The 16,652-nt window shown below is 39.3% G+C and overlaps 1 protein-coding gene across 15 annotated transcripts in view; it reads left to right on the plus strand.

Moving 5' to 3' along the window:
• Positions 1–16,652, plus strand: part of ADGRL2 (adhesion G protein-coupled receptor L2) — a 277,628-nt gene that overhangs the window by 184,282 nt on the left and 76,694 nt on the right. For all 15 annotated transcript variants that reach the window (XM_036349498.1, XM_036349509.1, XM_036349510.1 and 12 more), the window contains one exon: positions 3,473–3,686. In XM_036349498.1, the coding sequence (XP_036205391.1) occupies positions 3,473–3,686 (214 nt within the window). The remainder of the gene's footprint in view (positions 1–3,472; positions 3,687–16,652) is intronic.

The raw sequence follows: 16,652 nt of genomic DNA on the forward strand, positions 1-16,652 counted from the left end.
TGTCCTTCCTCTACAACTAGCAGCACACAGTACACCCTGACTATGCCTCCTACATAGGAGTCCCCAAACCTGCTGCTAACTGTCATTGTCATTTGGAGAGGCATTACCACAGCGTTTCAGAACTTGAACCTGGGAACTGAATGACCAGGTTTCAAACCTTGATTGATTTCATTCTTACTGAGTGTATGATCATGGACAATGCAATTTTTCTGTACCTCAGTTTTCTTCCTCTTTAAAATGGTGATAACAATGATACCTATCTCATACAGCTGTTTTGAGGATTTATTGTCAGTGATTGCTTGTAAAGTCCTTAGAAGGACTTCTGGTGATTATGGGTTGATGAGAGTAGCAAATCCTCTGCCCCCCAAACAAGTCTATAACACTGGGCAAAATTGTCAACGACCACCATTTTAGGGCCCTGGAAATTAATCAAAGCCATATAAGAAATAGGGGAGCATTTAATGATGAAAAGTTGATAGAACTTTTGGTGTGAACAATGGCAGTATAAAGCCTCCCAGCTTGGGGCTGCTCCTGTGCCCCAGCTCCGTAGCTGTGTATGTCATTTTGGTCCTTTCATTAGGGTAGGGCTGACCATGAAATGCAGTGACTCTGCTGCCAGGGGAAGTTGGCTTGATGTGGAGCAGAGCTGGAAACCCATGCCCAGCAGTGTTGTCAGTAAAAGCAGTCAACACTGTGGACAACAGATGGGGAAAACCCGTAGGCCTGCCTGAGATTGTGGTTCCAGGTCGGGAGACAGGGCCAGTCTGAAACTGGGAAATCTTGGGAATAAAAGATCCAAAGTTCTCGGTATGCTTTTTTGATGAACGGGAAACTACACACATGTGTCGAGGAGAAAAATTACCCAGACTGACTAGAAAATGTACTGTTTTCTGAACACTCTTCCTCAATCACATTTGGGTCAGTCAGGAGAGGTTAGATACCTTGTTATGTAGGTTCACGGTTTTTGTGAAAAGTCTCTGCTCCATCATTGGCTGGTCATAAGCGTGGCAGAGGCAGGGGTGATCCCTAGGAAGCCAGACGAGAAAATAAAAATAAGAACTAAAATAACAATAACAGCAGTCACAACAATAAGGAGAGATTTCTCTATGGGGGAGACCAGCCTGCAGATTTAAATCCAGTCAGGATACTAAAAAGAAAATGTCACAGCAGCAGTGATTCTCAGCGAAAGGAGATCTGAACCAAGTGCTGCTAACAGTATTTTATTTCAAATGTCTAGTTTTCAACAGCAAAACATTAGACGACATACAGAGAAACAGGGAAGTTGACCCATCCATACTCAGGAGAAAAAACGTTCAATGACAACATCCTCTGATGCGGGCTCAGAGGTTAGATTTAGCAGCTAAACATTTCAGAGTGGCTGTTAAGAATATGTTCAAAGATTAAAATGAAACTATATTAGAGAATTGAGGAGAAATACGACAATGACTTAAAAATATGTAATCTCAATGGAGATATAAAAACTATTTTATAAAGCCGTTGGAGAAATTCTTGGCACGTCTTAGTTATTTTATATCAGTGTGCTGCAAATACACATTTTTCCTCCCCAAATACAGATACCTTAGCTTCATCTGAATCCAGAGATTCTGATTGAATAGGTCTAGATTAGGGCTTGAACATCTGTCTTCTTAAAAACACTCCACCAGATGACTCTGATGCAAAGTGATGTTTGGGAATCAACCATATAGCCTTGGCAAGCTATTTTAATTTTTTTTCTTAAAAATACCCGATTTAAACAGATATGAATTACTTCATGTATAAAGAAAGAAAGTGGGATTAAGAAATAGTGGCTCTACTTGTGATAATTTCTTCTGTGTGACTCAGTATAGTTAAGTCACTAGTCTATACAAAAAAAAAGTGTGGGGGGGAGGGGAGGATAAATAAATGTCTAGGAATAAGGTTTGTTCTGCCTTTCTCTAAAGATTTTCTTAGTTAAAATACTGACGTTTTAAAATTAATAATAATTGCAATATTTTTATTTCAATTATACTGTGCTCCAGAGTTTTATATGAGGTCACTTGTTTGAATTTCCACACAGATTTTGCTACAGAAATAAGTGACCTCGCTGAGGCCCTAAAAATATTTCAATTAGCCCGGCCAGCGTGGCTCAGTGGTTGAGCATTGACCTGTGAACCCAGAGGTCACAATTTGATTCCTGGTTAGGGCACAGGCCCAGGTTGCGAGCTTGACCCTGGTGGGTGGGCATGTAGGAGACAGCCGATAAATGTTTTTCATCATTGATGTTTCTATATCTTTCTCCCTCTCCCTTCCTCTCTAAAATCAATAAAAATATATTAAACTATTTCATTAAAACAAATATAATAATACTAGTTTAAGCTGGATTATTGGTAAAGGCAGTACAGTCCAGTATCTGAAAATGGAAGAAAACAATAGTGTACGTAAAGTTGACTTTTGAATTTGGGGAAGTTTAGAAAGAAACTCTTGGAAAGAGTTTGTTTTGACGTTTTCCCAGCTCCGTTTCTGTATTTATACTTCATTGATTGTGCACCTCTCCACATACTTTTAGTAATCTCATAAGACCATAAACCTTCCTAGTGAAAGCCTACCAAAGTCGGGGTTTGCCACAATCCCCTAAAGATTTCTGTGCTCCAGATTGTGTCCTCTTCTCTTCATTTCAATTACACCTTTAGTTTTTCTCAGTAGAGCTGAGAGGTCAGCCAAGTTTGAGAACTGCAGTTTTCTAAATCATACTAATGTGTAACCCAGTAACCCTTTTGAAGGATTATTTGCATCTTAGAAAGAAGATGCACGTTTATCCAGGTGTGACGTTCTGTTTCCCTGAATCAGTGAGAGGCATTCTGCAGTAAAATTTAAAGAGAACAAGGTGTGGGCTTAGGATCATCCTGGACAAAACCCAGCTCTTTGGCAGTTTATATCTTGGAACAGTTTACTTCTGAAGGTTGGCATTTCTTAATAAAAAGGGATATAATGAATAATTCATGGGATGTAGAGTAATTAAAGGATAAAGATAAAAAAAATACCAAAATTATTTGCTAGTATTTTGTAACAGGAACACTATAGATGGCAATAGGTTGGACAACTGAAATAAAAAATTGAGACAATGTAGAAGTTTTAGCTGTGGTATCTGACGTATAGGTAGCAAACCAGCATAGTTTGTGACATGTCTTGCTATTATTTTTAAATGCCTTTAAATAGTGTACTTCATAAATAAGTTAATTTAGTCCTAATAAGTTCGGCTCAGTGGATAGAGCGTCAGCCTGCGGACTGAAGGATCCCAGGTCTGATTCTGGTCAAGGGCATGTACCTTGATTGCAGGCACATCCCCAGCAAGAGGTGCAGGAGGCAGCTGATCGATGTTTCTCTCTCATCGATGTTTCTAACTATCCCTCTCCCTTCCTCTCTGTAAAAAATCAATAAAATATATTTAAAATAAATAAATAAGTTAATTTAACCTAAATTTATTTTTTTCCAGGTTTCAGCAGAGCAGCTTTACCATTTGGGTTAGTTCGGCGAGAATTGTCCTGTGAAGGTTATTCTATAGATCTGCGATGTCCGGGCAGTGATGTCATCATGATTGAGAGCGCTAACTATGGTCGGACAGACGACAAGATTTGTGATGCTGACCCATTTCAGATGGAGAATACAGACTGCTACCTCCCAGATGCCTTCAAAATTATGACTCAGAGGTAAATATTCATGTGTTACTATCCCATTGTAGCTACTACATCTAAATTGGTAAAATTATTATTCCAGAGTAAATGGGAATAGTCTATATTTCAGTCTATTTGTTAAATTGAATTAGGATTTTACCTACTGATGTTGATTGCTACTATATATGTTTTTAATATTTAAATCTTTATTGTTTTGATATAGATTGGCATATCATAAGGAATATGTAACACATATACAGTATTTTGATTTTTTAAAAAATATAAAGGTTACGAATGTGTAATTTCAAATGTAATCTTGTTCTTTAGGGCTTCAGATTCTGAAATATTTTCTTATATCAAGAATGTTTAAATATCTGGGTCTGGCAATATTTGCACCTTAATTTTAAAAATTAATACACTTTATTTTTTACAGCAGAAAATATAGAATTAATATACCCCCATTCCCAAATGTGCACAACCTCTCTAACTACCAACATTTCACACCACGGTAATACATTTGTTAAAATAAATGAACCACATTGACACATCATTATTATCCCAAATCCATAGTTTACATTAAGGTTCACTCTTGGTTTTGTCCTTTCTATTGGTTTTGACGAATTTATGACGTGTCCACCATTGTAATACAGCAGTAGTCCCCCTTATCCCAGGGGATACCTTCAATGACTCCCAGTGGATGCCTGAAACCTGGATAGTACTGATAGTACTGAACCTTACATGTACTATGTTTTTCCTTTCTAAGTATATCTTTTCATTGAAAGAAAGCATTTATGGCCTCTCTTTGGAATATCTTAATTGCCAGCATCACCATTTTTGCACTTTGGGGCCTTTATTTTAAAGGGTTACTTGAACATAAGCCCTGAGATACCAAAACAGTTGATCTGATAACCGAGGTGCTACCAAGTTGGGTAGTGTATGCTTCGTGCATACACTGGACAAAAGAATGATTCATGTCCCCAAAGGCACTCAGAATGGAGCACAGTTTAAAACATCAATTGTTTATTTCTGAAATTTTCCATTTAATATTTTTGGACCATAGTTGACTGCAGGTAACTGAAACTGTAGAAAGTGTGTGTGTGGGGGGGGAGATGGCAGGGGTGCTACTATATCTTATAGAATAGTTTCACTGCCCTAAAAATCCTCTGTGCTTCACCTGTTTATTCCTTCCTCCCTACTAACCCCATGACAACCATTGACCTTTGTATTGTCTCATAGTTTTGCCTTTTCTAGAATATCACACAGTTGGAATCATACAGTATATAGCCTTTTCAGATTGAGTTCTTAGTAATATGCATTTAAGTTTCCTCGATGTCTTTTCATGGCCTCATAGCTCATTATTATAGCATTAAATAATATTCCATAGTCTGGATATACACAACACCCACAAATAGACACACCTACACACATTTATTTGGGTGATACCATTGATTGATTTTTTTGTTTTAAAAATGATTTGTTGGAAAGTGGTTAAAACTTTATATAAATTATATTTCTTAAATGGACATTTGACTCCCTACATAGAGAGAGAATACAAAAAATTGCTGACCTTGGGTGTCTCCTTTCTTCTCCCTTAGCCCAGAGCACATACCTCTTGGCATCTATTTTTTCCTAAATTTTGGTACTATTGGCATTTTAATTAGATTTTCTCATATGTATTAAAATTGTGGTTAGTTATGGTTGAATTAGTGCAGTTAATATCCATCAATCACAGGTATTTAGAACATAGAGACTCTCTGAAGAAAAACTTAACTACCACAGACTTTACTGTACATTGTTGCTTTTTATTTTGTTTATTAAGAAAACCCTTCATATTTCTTTTCAAAGCTTTTACCCTCTTCTGCTTTTTCTCCCTCTGATCACAATATTCTGTCTAGTTTAATAATTAACCATTTATTCATTCTTTACGTGTTGATCTAACAGTTCTGTGGAAGTGTTATGATCTGAGTATTAGAAGCAGGTCAGAGAGAAATGGGAAGTGAAGAATTATTCAGTATAATTACCTGTTTTTACTAAAGCAGTGGTAGTAGGTAGAAAGAAAGAATCTAGAAGAATTGGCTTTGAGGAATTGTGCATTGTAGGTAACTTATCTTTGTATGTGAGATAATACATTTTAAATACACAGTTAAAAAAAAATAAAAAATAAATAAATAAATAAATAAATACACAGTTGAGTAGCTAGCAAGTACGTTGAAAGGTCAATGGTGAGCAGACAGGTTAAATAGCCATCTCAGACAATGATGAAAGAAAACTGAGTTTATTTAAGGAAAAGGGGACGAGAGATGGGAGTTTCCAAAGGGAAGGCACTGAGCCAAAGGGTGTTGGGTTCATGATGGCAGCAAAAATGTACTCATTTTTTTTTTTTATTTTTTCCCCCCACTCAGCAGTTAGTTTGATCCCAGGCTGCCCCAGCCTCTCTGTGGAGGCTGCCCCGGCTTCTGTGGAGGCTGTGTGTGTTCAGGGCTCTGGGTCTGGCGCTGCATGTTCACAGGCTGGTCGGGGAGGCTCCCACCTGCCCAAGCAGACAGACCGGCACGTGGCCCCTCCCGGCCGACTCCTTGGGCCTTCGCCCTCGGGGACAGAGCCGCGCCGGGCCGTGCTGGGACCACTGTGAGCTGTGGGAGGCTCAGATGCGGATCCGCTGCAGGGACGGCTGCGGCACGGGACCGCCTGGTAGAACCGATGGGCCCGTGTCTGCCCCTCGTTACTCGGGCTCTGGGCTGCCTGAGCCTCGGCACCAAAGCACCAGAACCTGAGGTTGGGGTCCCAGGAGTCACCCAGTTCAGCCCTCGGTGCAGCTGCTGAGAGGGGCGGGCGCGTCCAGTCCACCCCACGACGAGCTCGCCCTCGTGGGGGCGGCACCACACCCTGCAGGCTAGGAGCGGGCAGAGGCGGTGCAGCAGGTTCTGTTTGGTGGACGGAGACGGAGGGTGGCGCTTCCTCTCCTCTCTCCAGGGGGAGCCCTCAGCGCCGGGGCGGGAGCACGGTCAGGTCCTGGAGGGGGGACAGGGCGTAGGCAGAGCCACCGGAGCACAAGGAAGGGCATAGAAGAGGCAACAGGAAAGCCCAGGCTGGGCTGCTTTGGCTCACTGAGACGTCAGAGACAAGGGGGCCTTGGAGACAGGTTCAGGGGGCCAGCCCATTGCTCCCCTGGTTGCAAGTCTCATGGAGTCTCTTAGTGGGTACGTGCATGTGGGAGATTGGCAGGGGCATGCCCCTTGGAGGGAGAGAGTGCACTGGGTCCTTTGTCCTGAGCATATTTATCTCTTTCTTGCAGGTGGGAATCTTAGGGGAAATCTCAGGGGAGGGTCTTAATAGAATATTCATCAGCTTTCCAGGTGTGCAGTTTCAGAGTCATGGTCTCTGCTGATTGGTGCCAGGGCAGGGGATCATTAGTCAGTGTAGCTGGTCCTGAGGCAGCCACATCACTTGTCTGGTTTTGTTGCTTTTCTTGGCCTGGAGCAGAAATAAACTGAGACCTAGATGTCATTTGTAGGGAGGAAAAGGTCGGGGATGGGGGTCTATACTGCATGACCGGTGGTATGCTATGGGAGGATAGGTTACTCTGGGGGCTAGGTTCTTGTTTTGCCAGTTTTGCCCCTTACTGGGCATCTGAGACTTTCCACCCTGGTAAGTTTCTGTACCTGGCCCATCCTTGCTCTGCTCATGTCTAACATACATGTCTTGTCATACTTATAAATAACATTATAGGAAATATACAAGACAGACATGAAGTTAGTTATTTTTATTGTTTTAATAGAGGCCTGGTGCACAAAATTCCCTCAGCCTGGCCTGCTCCCTCTCCGAAATACAGGACCCTCAGGGTATGTCGGGCCTAAACCAGCAGTCAGACATCCGTCTTGCAATCTGGGACACTGTATGCACCAGTGACCATACTCTTCATACAGGTGAAAGGCATATTGCTGTTGTATGGGCAGTTACATTTTTTTGCCCTGATTATAAAATGTAGTACATAACATGATCCTTCTGAGGTACTAGTACCATTTTCCCCATCTACGGATGGAAAAACTGAAGCAGAGAGAAGTTAAGTAATTGGCTTTGTCACACAGTTATAAGTGTCAGAATCAGGGCTGACCACAAAATGTGCAAGCCAGAGTCCATGCATGTCATCGCTGCATCATCCTGTTTTTTCAGTGGTAGAGTAGCCTTGCCAGGTTTTAATTTTTAAATGTAAGAAACTGTTCCCAATATATGGGGTAGGGTCCCTAGGCCTGGCCAGCGATCAGGGGCAATCTGTGGAGTGACTGGTGGGACAATTGGGGGGCCCCTGCTGGCACCCGCCTTGGCTGGCGGCCTCCTGCCACCCGCTCGCCAGCCCAAACTGGGGGCAGCTCCTGTGTTGAGCGTCTGCCCCCTGGTGGTCAGTGCACATCATAACGACCGGTCGTTCCACTGTTCGGTCGATTTGCATATTATGGTTTTATTATATAGGATTATGTTATAAAAGCAGGACTGCATTTTTTTATAAATTCCTTTGAAAGGAAATGGAGTTTTGAGGTACTTAAATTCTGTAAAAGCTTACAGTTGTTTTCTGTACCTTTATTATCAACATCTCCAATCAAATTACGTGTATTAATGTAAATAAGAGGTCAATTCCAAAACTGACTATAGAAACCCCATTTTTAAATTGTATTATACTGGTGGCTTATAATTATTTAATCACCACAGTGACAATTTAAACATGAACACTTTATTTATGAGGAAGACAGAGTTAAATAACTTAAAAATGAGTGTCATAGTGGTAGCTTGTCATTTCTCCATTCTGTGTATGTAAATACATCTTTAAGGCAGTCTGTCATATTTTACTGTTATTTGGTTACAGATAGCTGTAAGAAAATGGGAAGACAGTATTTGTGCGGCCAAATTATATACTGAATAATTTTTGAGTGTATATACTGCTTGTCCCTGTTTTTTTTTTTTTAAATTTAAAAATACTTTCAGTACAAATAAAGTAAAAGTTATTTTCACCAAACTCCTAATAATTTGGCCATTTTTCCTATTCATAGTCATCAAAAATGTGATATTCAATAGAGTAAAAAAGCCTGTTTTTTCTCTTTAATGTAGAAAATTTCTCTCTGGAAAGCTCTACGCACTAGAATTTTTCTATTAAGTTTGAAAGTCCCCGTTTTCTCCCTGTAATGATGGAGATTGGCACAGAATTTTCTATCACTTTAGCAGTTGAGAGGCAAGTAAATAAACACACTTGTAATTCTGAATGTGGTGACGGTAAAAGTGTTGTTATTCCTTCTTTGTTTTCTATTTCTTGATCATTGAAAGTGTGAAACCAAGAGTCTATTAGTAACTGGTAGTATACTTGTCTTATAAGTACACCAAATGGCTCAATCCAGAAGGTGAGAAATTAAATTCCGTTTTAAAATGATATGTACTTTAATATTTTATAAAATAATCACTATTAGGGATAATTTTTTACCACTCTGAAGACAGTAGTGGGCTAACTTAAAAAAAATATGAACTGTTGTAACAGCTTGAATTATTAAAGGCAAAAATAACCCAACTACTACTCTGAGGTATTTGATGAATAAGTAAATTAGAATTTGCCTGCAATATTGTTTCTTTGCAGCACTTGGGTACAATCTAGTTCATGTCTTACAGTGATGGGTTAAATTGTACCAGAGGTCATCCTCTTTGGCATTGCTTTCAGCTGTCCTTCTGTTCATGTTCTTCGCTCTAAGGATGCGCATTCTCATCTAGGACGTTTGCTGCCTAAGATTTTTCTCTATAGAATGTCCTTAAGTTTTTAGCATTTTGGCCTAGAGATCTGAAAGTAAATGTTTATTGTTTTTGATATTAAAGGTAAGGTTAAGGTGCATGGGTATTAGGTTCAGTTTTAGAGTCTTAACTCGTACTGTCAGTGTACCTCTGTCAATAGAAAGAGTATGTACAGCTCTAAAATTAGTATGTACTACTCTCAAGAAGATGGTAAGAATACATGCCTCAGTTTTTCTCTCTGGTAGGAAAGGTATAACACGTGTAAATGATTCAAAGATAAGCGTGTGTGTGTGTGTGTGTGTGTGTGTGTATCAAAATTGCTGGAGGAAAATAGTGTCCTAGACTTAGAGAATTCACTTAGCTCCATAAAAGCTTTTAGCCAATTATTATTTTTTTAGCTCACAATATAGATAGCAACTGACTAGAACCTCATAGCAAAACTATATTGGGGTTCTTATTAAATAAATAAAATCGAGTCTATTTTTGGTTGTTATACTACCCATCTAAGGACTCCTCTAAGTTTATTTGGGAACAGGTTGGCGTATAAAAATAAATAGTTTGTCAAGTAGTTATAGTTTACAAGAGTTAGCACTCACAAGAGTGGTGAGAGAACATATAGATGAAGCAGACATAGAGTTGATAGTACAAGTGAACAGATGATAATACCCTCAGAGTTCATGTGGTTTGAGCACACAAAAGCCCTGGAGAATGCCTGCATTTAGGGCAGAGATAGAGTTACCATCCAGGAAAAAGAATGGGCGCAGGAGGAGATGTCTCATAAGCAAAGTATAAGACACATACATATTTTTTCTCGTTGATTTAGAGGATTTATTTATTCTATTTAGAGAGCTCCAATAAAATAACCCATTGAGATTTTCAAGATAGTATTTCTTCAGGATAGAAATCAAGAAAGCAGCATTCAGCCTGCACAGACCAGAAGAATCAGGTGGTCAGCCAGACAGTACTTGGGTACAGTTTAGTTAAATTAAGCTAAGGAAGAGCCAAAACTTACTTTAGAGCCTAGATCATTTCCACAAAAGTTAGGATGTTTTACGTGAGTTCAAATATCTAGGAACCAAATTAATCAACTCCCATCATGTACCCCATTCAATAACTTCTATCCTTGAATTTCTAAACCGACCAGTATTCCCAACCTGTTATCTCCAAGTATAATAACTCCATTTTATTTTTAACATTTTAACCCAACAGCAATTCAGGTGGTGACAATTTCTTGTGTGCATGACAATTTGAAAAAACTGCGTTATTGTATATGTATGTGTGTTACTTTTTCTGTCCTGGGGTTCTTTACATCACAGTGGATGCAGAGCGAGATGGAACGTTGAGTGCCTACTCCCAGTGTGCAGTTAGAAGAAAGGAACATGCATGTCTTAGTCTGGAATAAACAGAATGACCTTTTCCTCTGTCTCTCCACTTCCCTTCTTGCCGCCTTACCAGGCAAGGCACATAACAAGGGGCCCTTTATGGGAGGGGATAAGCATACACAATTGTTTCTATTTTAAGAGAGTTATTAAATAGCAGATTGTTATAGCTGCTGAGGAACTTGGAACTCGTGGTATCCAACACCCTTATTGCTCTTGGGGAATCAACTGTCATTGCAGTCAGTACACTTGTTTCCTACTGCATTCCCCCCCCACCCCCCCATCCACAGGATGCATTCTAAAGCCCACAGTGGATGCCTGAAACTAGGGTTAGTACTAAGCCCTATATAGCCTATTTTTTTCTATGCATACAGGGGTGGTCAGAAGTTGGTTTAGAGTTGTGAGTACACAAAACACAAGAGTTTATTCTTGTATTATTATTTATTATACAAATAAGTATTGTATTATTTTCCATACGAACAACTTTAAACCTCCTTTTACCCACCCCTGTACATGATAAAGTTTAATTTATAAATTAGGCAAAGTAAGATGAACAGTAACTAATAAAATAGAAGAGTTATAACAATATACTGTAATAAAGTTATGTGCATGTGGTCTTTCTCAAAATACCCTATGGTACTATACTTACTCTTTTTTTGATGATGTAGGATGATAAAATGCCATAACTATTCCTGAATCTATGTATCCATCCTTACTTGCATTAAATAGCTTGGTGTTACTCATTTCAGTGATCCCTTGTTGAAGTCTTTATATAGGCTCAATGTTTTCTGGTACAACATGTTACTATTGGTCGGAACATGTTTTGTGATCATGTTTGCCACCACAAATTTAATGCCTTTTCTATCCTAATTAAGTACTGCTACACACTGTGGCCTTACTTTGGCAGTCTGAGGTGTGACAGCAAAACTATCATGGATTTTTCCCCTTCTTCATGACTTCGCTAGTGGAAGATTCATTGTTACCATGGATCTTAGCAATCTCAGCATGTGGTGTGTTTTCTTTTCTCATTAAGTCAAGAACTTTAACCTTTTCACGTGAAGGTAGCACTTTACAGCTTCTCTTTGGCATATCTGAATCACCAGCATCACTACTCTTGTGCTTGAGGCATTACTAACTAAAATAATTGTTACTTAAACACAGCACTGCGATACCGAGACAGTTGCCCCCAGACAGCTACCGAGTGACTAACAGGTGGGTAGCATACAGAGCCTGGATACTCTGGCAAAAGAATGATTCATGTCTCTCGGGCAGAGTGGGACCGCAGGATATTTTATCATGCTACTCAGAATGGCACACGTTTTAAAACTGAAGAATTGTTTAGGTCTGGAATTTTGCATTTAATCTTTTTGGACTGCGGTTGAGAGAAGGTAACGAACCCAGAAAGCAAGACCGTGGATAGCTGAGAGGTGGAGGCAACGGTATATTCTCCTCATTTAAAAAAATCCTTGGGAAGGAATGGCAACATGATATTCTTTTTATTTTGTGAACCTTTAAAAAGGTTGAATTATTTGTCACAGGGTCTGAATCATCAACTTGTCCATATCTATAACCTCATTAAGTGTGGCATGAAAATTTATTCTTGAATAATAAGCAATTCTTAAATAATAATTTCTTATCTGTGTTTTAAAATATATACCTTTGTTATTCTTAAGTATTCTAACAGATATTAAGGGTGTGTGTGAAATATTTAAAGACAGGAGGTACATAACACCTAAAACCTTTCTAGGATGACTATTGGGAGCTTCTCAGAATTTAACCATGAAAATCCATTAAAATGCAGTCACAGTTCTGCCACTGTTCTCTGGCAGACATCCTGATTATAGATTTTAGTGTGGGTATACTCTCTTTGACATATGGCCCTCTCAACTTCCATATTGATCTTTCAGTCTTCATAAAGAAGCTTTGTATTAAAGCCTGAGCTATATGAGTTTTTTAATTTAGATGTTTTTGTTTTCGGATGTCTCTTTATAGGTAACAATAAACTTCAAACCCCTTTCTAAGATGTTCACATTCTTTTCTTTTTAAATGGTTTTATTGATTTCAGAGAGGAAGGAAGAGGGAGAGAGAAATAGAAACATCAATGATGAGAGAGAATCGCTGATTGGCTGGCTGCCTCCTGCACACCCCACACTGAGGATTGAGCCCACAACCTGGGCATGTGCCCTGACCGGGAATCCAACCGTGACCTCCTGGTTCATAGGTCGATGCTCAACCATTGAGCCACATCAGCCTGGCCACATTCCTTCCTATTTATGGCCTTCTCTTGGAAAAAATACTTGCCCAATCTGCATTTTTACCCAATTCAGTGTTTCATAATATTTTATTCAAAATACTTATTGGTCAGGGATACTTCTCTCTTGCTTAGTATATTTATTCTGTGTACCTATTTATACTCATAGGAGGTAAGCCTGCCATTTCTGAGAAATTACATTCTTACCTTTATGCTCTTTATCCCAAGTGCATTTATCTATCTGTAGTGTCAGGCGTACCAACCATTTGTCCATTAAGATGAAATGTATCTTGGGAAAAATTAGTAACTCAGATTCTACTATCTCATCATCTCTGTGTAATAACTTAGGTTATTTTCTGTTAGGTGATGGATTTCCACTGATTCTTTTACTTGTGGCTGAGCTGTTTTAAGACAACTAACTGGAATTATAAGCAACTCTCCTTAGCCAAGGATTGGGATGTTACTAGTATAGACTCTGGAACATTTGTACAGTAATAAATAATCATTAAAGCTCTAATTGGCATATCTAATTGGACACATACTTTGCATGTCACTTACTGATGGACATTTAAACCAAAGCACTTATTATAGAAAGGGGAGACTATTGGCAGTAATAAACATGAACCATATTAAATAGTCACATTTAGTGTGCAAGAAAGACTAATGAATTATAAAATGAATTAGAAGACAAATCATCTAAATATCCCTTACAACCCTGCTTAATTAGCAAATGTAGAAGAAACAATGTCACATCAAAGATTCTGCCCTACAGGGGCCTTTGTTTCTCCTTTTAAAATGAACCTTAGTAAAATAACTCTGCATGATAATGAAGACTAAGAGTGAAAGTGTAAATGGCTGGTTTTCAGTGGTATTTCTGGTTAATATGTGGGTTTTTATCTTTTATACTAGAGGCCCAGTGCATGAAATTCATGCACGGTGGTGGTGGGGGGGGGTGGCGCAGGTGTCCCTCAGCCCAGCCTGCATCCTCTCCAATCTGGGGTCCCTCTCACAATTCAGGATTGCTGGCTCCCAACCGATTGACTGCCTGCCCTGCCTGATTGCCCCTAACCGCTTCTGCCTGCCAGCCTGATCACCCCCAACCACTCCCCTGCCAGCCTGATCAACGCCTAACTGCTTCCCTGCCGGCCTGATTGCCCCTAACTGCCCTCCCCTGCCGGCCTGGTCACCCATAACTGCCCTCCCCTGCAGGCCTGGTTACCCCCTCTGCCCTCCCCTGCTGGCCTGATTACACACAACTGCCCTCCCCTTCTGGCCATCATGTGTCCACATGGGGGTGGCCATCTTGTGTGTTGGAGTGATGGTCAATTTGCATATTACCTCTTTATTAGATAGGATTTTTCCATTGGTCAAGGAAATCAAGACCATTTTCCTTAGGGACACTGCATTGCTGATCTTCAGTATTTCCTATGGATTGTTCAGTGAAATTAATTTTTAAAAGCAAAGACATACCTCATTTCAACTCTGTTGATTTTTCTTCAGTTTTTATTTTTAGAAGTTTGCCTTTATTTTTTAAACCAAAGTTGAGAGGTGAATAGATAAAAGCAAATGTGGACATTTATTTGACATATACATTTCAATAATATAATTTTTTCATAGTCTGAGTATTACTTATTCCAGCTCTCTCATTTTAGAGATGAGTGTTACAGATGAGGTGACAATAATATTTCAATAGTACAAATATTGTTATATACCTTGTAGTTGTTTACTCAGACCATTCACTACTACACACTGAAATATTGTGTTGTGGCCCTGGCCAGTGTGGCTTGGTTGAAGTGTCATCCCTTACACTGAAAGGTCATAGGTTTGCTTCCTGGGAAGGGCACATACCCAGGCTAAGGGTTCGATCCTCAGTTGGGGTGCACACATGAGGCAACCAATCTATGTGTCTCTCTCGCACCAGTGCTTCCTCTGTCTCTCTCTCTCTCCCTCTCTCTCTCTCACTAAAGAAATCAATAAAAACATCCTTGGGTGATGATTAAAAAAATAATAAAATATTGCTTTTGTCAAGTAAATTTAAATTAATTATATTAATTGACAGAAATCAAGTCCAATTCAGTGTTATATTACTAAAACATACTAGACAGTCAAATGTTAAATAACTAAAGGAAAACATTCAAATACCCATTTGAGTGTTTTGTTTTGGAAATAAATGATATAAATGTGATTTCTTTATAGGGCATATCTGCTTTCTGATGTCATAATACTAATGTCAGTGTAGAAATATGGCTTATAAGCATCTTAAAGACAACTATACTTTGAACAAATATAAATAGATATTTAATTATAGCTGTAGAGAATAGAAATTGAGTTTTATTTTACAGTTTCAAAATAAGGCATAGTCACTATTTTTCTTTTGTATTTAACTTTTTCTTCAGTTTCCCCCTTCTCCCTCCAAACACTTACTAGTATAGTCAAGTGCTACTGAAATGTAATATGATGCATATTTTCTGCCAGTATAAAAAAAGAAGACCAAATTATGAATTGTAACTTCAGTTAATAATTTGGGTTTATTTTTCATATGTAGTACAACTTCATATTCTGATGTTTATTACTAGTAAATAAATATATATAATTCATTAAAGCTTTGGAATAATTTCACTGTCTGGAAATATACTGTTTATTTAATACATTTTATTATATAGTAAATAACAAGCAAATATAATTTGAATAAAGTTGAGAATGTTCCTTTTTCATTTTCTTTTTTTAATTTGAAATTTTACTTTTCAATTACAGTTTACATTAAATATTACTTTCTATTAGGTTCACTTGTACAGCATAGTGGTTAAACAATCATATACTTTACACAGTGATCCTCCAGTATTTCCAGTACTCACCTGATACCACACATAGTTATTGTAATACTACAGGCCCAGTGCACGAATTCGTGCACCTGGAAATGAACTGTGGGCTGAGAGGCTGCGGTAGGCCTAGGGGCAGGTCTCAGCCCATTCTCCACACCCCCGCCCAGCCCCTCCCTTCATGGCCCCCATCCCCTGTCTGCCCCCAGCCCTGCTCCCGCCGCCGCTCCCACGCGCTGACAGCACCGGCGCCACTTGCACTTGCTGATGGCACAGAGCGATTGGGGCCAGCACCAGCAGTGGGTGTGAGCGCCAGGCAGAACTGCGGTGCATGGGAGCAAAGAAATTTTCAGTAACCACTAGAGGCTCACCCAGATGACAGCGACCAGCGCCCTGCCTTGGTCCACCATCTCGCAGTGGCTGATGCCCACCATGTTCCACACACGTCCCCTGGTGGTCAGCGTACATCATAGCAACCATTGTTCGGTTCTGGCTGTTCCGCTGTTTGGTCTATTTGCATATTAGCCTTTTATTATGTAGGATGATTGACTAGATTCCCTGTATTGTACTTTACATCCTTGTGACTATTTTGTAACTACCAATTAATACTTCTTAATCACTTCACCTGGCTCCCCAGTCGGCTTGCCCACTGGCAACCATCAATATGTTCTCTGTATCTATTAGTTTGTTTCCATTTTGCTTCTTTATTTTGTTCTTTAGATTTCACATATAAGTAACATCATATGGTATTGGTCTTTCTTTGTGTGACTTATTTCACTTAGCA

The sequence above is a fragment of the Myotis myotis genome, unplaced genomic scaffold (assembly GCF_014108235.1).
Source record: "Myotis myotis isolate mMyoMyo1 unplaced genomic scaffold, mMyoMyo1.p scaffold_m19_p_2, whole genome shotgun sequence".
Taxonomy (NCBI): Eukaryota; Metazoa; Chordata; class Mammalia; order Chiroptera; family Vespertilionidae; genus Myotis; species Myotis myotis.